The 2500-nt window shown below is 37.8% G+C and overlaps 1 protein-coding gene across 1 annotated transcript in view; it reads left to right on the top strand.

Moving 5' to 3' along the window:
• The window catches only part of shc1 (SHC (Src homology 2 domain containing) transforming protein 1), a 28016-nt gene that overhangs the window by 1395 nt on the left and 24121 nt on the right, over positions 1-2500 (top strand). Inside the window, exon 2 of the mRNA XM_084048968.1 lies at positions 1819-1889. Within this exon, the coding sequence (XP_083905094.1) occupies positions 1819-1889 (71 nt within the window). The remainder of the gene's footprint in view (positions 1-1818; positions 1890-2500) is intronic.

The following is a 2500-nucleotide window of genomic DNA, read 5'->3' as shown; positions in this document are numbered from 1 at the left end:
AATTATTACTACTAATATTACTAATATTACTAATACTACTATTATTAATATTACTTATCGTTGCTGTCAGGCAGAAACTAAGTTAACTCCATTTTTCCGCTTTTTCATTTTTTCCCCCATAAATCAGTGCTATTGAACACCCTTTATGTCTGTGTGTTCATTAAAAAAATATTGAATCAATGAAAGGTATTAAAAAGTGCTTCTGACAAAACCAGCTAACTCCATTGGATCCTCAGGCTTTATGCTAAACCACTCCAGGCTCCACCCCCTTTTGACCTCCAACCTCATTGTGAGCTTGGAGGTCCATTCAGCTGTTCTTATCAACGATGAACAAAACCTCCTAACTCCACTTTTTGTTTTGTAGTTTTGGAGTTAGCTGGTTTCTGCCGGACAGCAGAGTTATATTACTAGTATTACTAATACTTAGACCCTCCAGAAAAACGCGGGCAAAAATCCTTGATTATGCGGGCTAAAACTCTTGATTATGCGGGCTAAAATCCTTGATTTTGCGACGAAATATGCGTGTTTTTTTTTGCAATTTTATGCGGTGAAATTGCGGGAAGTTGCGAAATATGCGGAAAGTTGGGAAATATGCGAAATATGTTAAAAGTTGCGAAATATGCGGAAGTATGGGATGTGAATCGCATATTATGCGATGCAGCCTTTTTGAAAAAACGTTACCCCTGCATAATTATGTGCCATTTTGCTGATTATGCGGTAAATTCTGCGATCGCATAAACGCATTTTTCTGGAGGGTCTAATAACACTCCTAATGCTACTATTATTACTATTCTGTCATTATTATTACAGAAACCTCTTATCTCCATATTCATACCTTTTCGTGTTTTCTCGTAAGTGAATGCCCTACTTGATCATACTAACTACAGTGTCACACAAAAGTAGCAGATTTTAGCTTGTAGATCTGCTAGATTGCTTTTAGTCAATTTTTGTATTTGAATGAGGTTTTTCCATCCAACAGAGACGATCACTAATACTACTATTGCCTCTAGTACTGGAGCCTGACGGATGTGAGATGTTTTAGGTCCGATGACCGATCTCAATTCTGGAGTCCTAGACCACCGCTTATCAATGTTTTGACTGATATTCTGTAAAAAGAAAAGTACAACGTCATTTTGAAAAGCGTTGATTTGATTAAAGTTTCTATTTGCTTATACTAAAACAAATAAATACAAATAAAGTATTTATATTCAACTTCAATAAATGAAAAGAACATTTAATGTGCTTAACAAGATGAAATAAAAAATGTTTTTAACCACTTAAAGGAAGGGTAAGTGATTTACTTTGGTTAGAATAAGTGTTAAATAGCTCTATATTCTGATAGTACTCATTGCTATAGAGTGTTCTCCAGCTCTTTATTAAACAGAAAATGCATTTTCAGTGCTCTCTCCTGATTGGCTTAAATGTTGTCACCTACCTGAAAATGTACATATATTCTGTTTACTAAAGAGCTGGAGAGACCCCTGTGACCGAACAAACGCTCTGTAGCAATGATTACTATCAGAATATAGTACTTTAACCTTTTTAACCCCCAAAAAAATAATACTAAAAAAATATCACTTACCCTACCTTTAAGTTAATACATATTAAACAACTTTTTACAAGCTTGTGAGATTGTAGATCTGATTTAGTTTTGGGACACATTTGGGCTGCATAGTTTGCAACCCTCTTAAGTCATGTAAAAATGCATTGTGATGTCAGTCAGAGTGTTTCTGCATCTGCCCAGACGGCTGTGTGGGAAGGAGGAGGAAGTGATGTAAGCGGTGTCTGTGCGTGTGACTAACTGTTTCCTGTCTGCAGTACATGGGCTGTGTGGAGGTGCTGCAGTCCATGAGAGCTCTGGACTTCAACACCAGAACCCAGGTCACCAGGTCAGGACCAGCTTGATATCTCTCCCCCCCCCCCCCCCCCCTTTCAACCAATCCACACCGACCCCCCCTCTTCACCCAGTCCACACCGACGCAACTAGTTGCAACTGCAACCACTTGGACTCGGAGCAGTGTTGATTTTGACAGCACATTTTGATTCAGTTTTAGTCATAGTCTTTTCAATCAAATTCCATTTAGTTTGTTAGTCATATTTTAGTCATCTGAAACGTTTTACTGTTAGTCTAGTTTTAGTCGACTAAATATACAATTGATTTAGTCGACTAAAGTGTATTGTGGCCTTGATGGCGTCGTAATGGTAGATTTTACACTTGGTTGCATGCTGAAAATAGCCGATCTACAAGCTCACAACGCGTCGCAGCGCGACGCGTTGTGAGCTTGTAGATCTGCTATTTTCAGAGCGCAACACCCGAGCGCAACCAAACACAAAATGAGTCTTTTAGTTCTACTGGATCTCTTCTCCACTATAGTCCCTCAATAACATTTTAGTCTAGTTTTTTTATTTGTTGATGAAATAGTCAGTATATTTAGTCTTAGTTTCAGTCATCATAGCTTAGTTTTTATTTAGTTTTCGTCAGTGAAAAAAGGTAGTTGAC

This window comes from Gymnoscopelus microlampas, assembly GCF_963454915.1.
Source record: "Gymnoscopelus microlampas genome assembly, chromosome: 3".
Taxonomy (NCBI): domain Eukaryota; kingdom Metazoa; phylum Chordata; class Actinopteri; order Myctophiformes; family Myctophidae; genus Gymnoscopelus; species Gymnoscopelus microlampas.
Note: the sequence above shows the minus strand (reverse complement) of the source record. Positions and strands in the feature narration are given on the sequence as shown.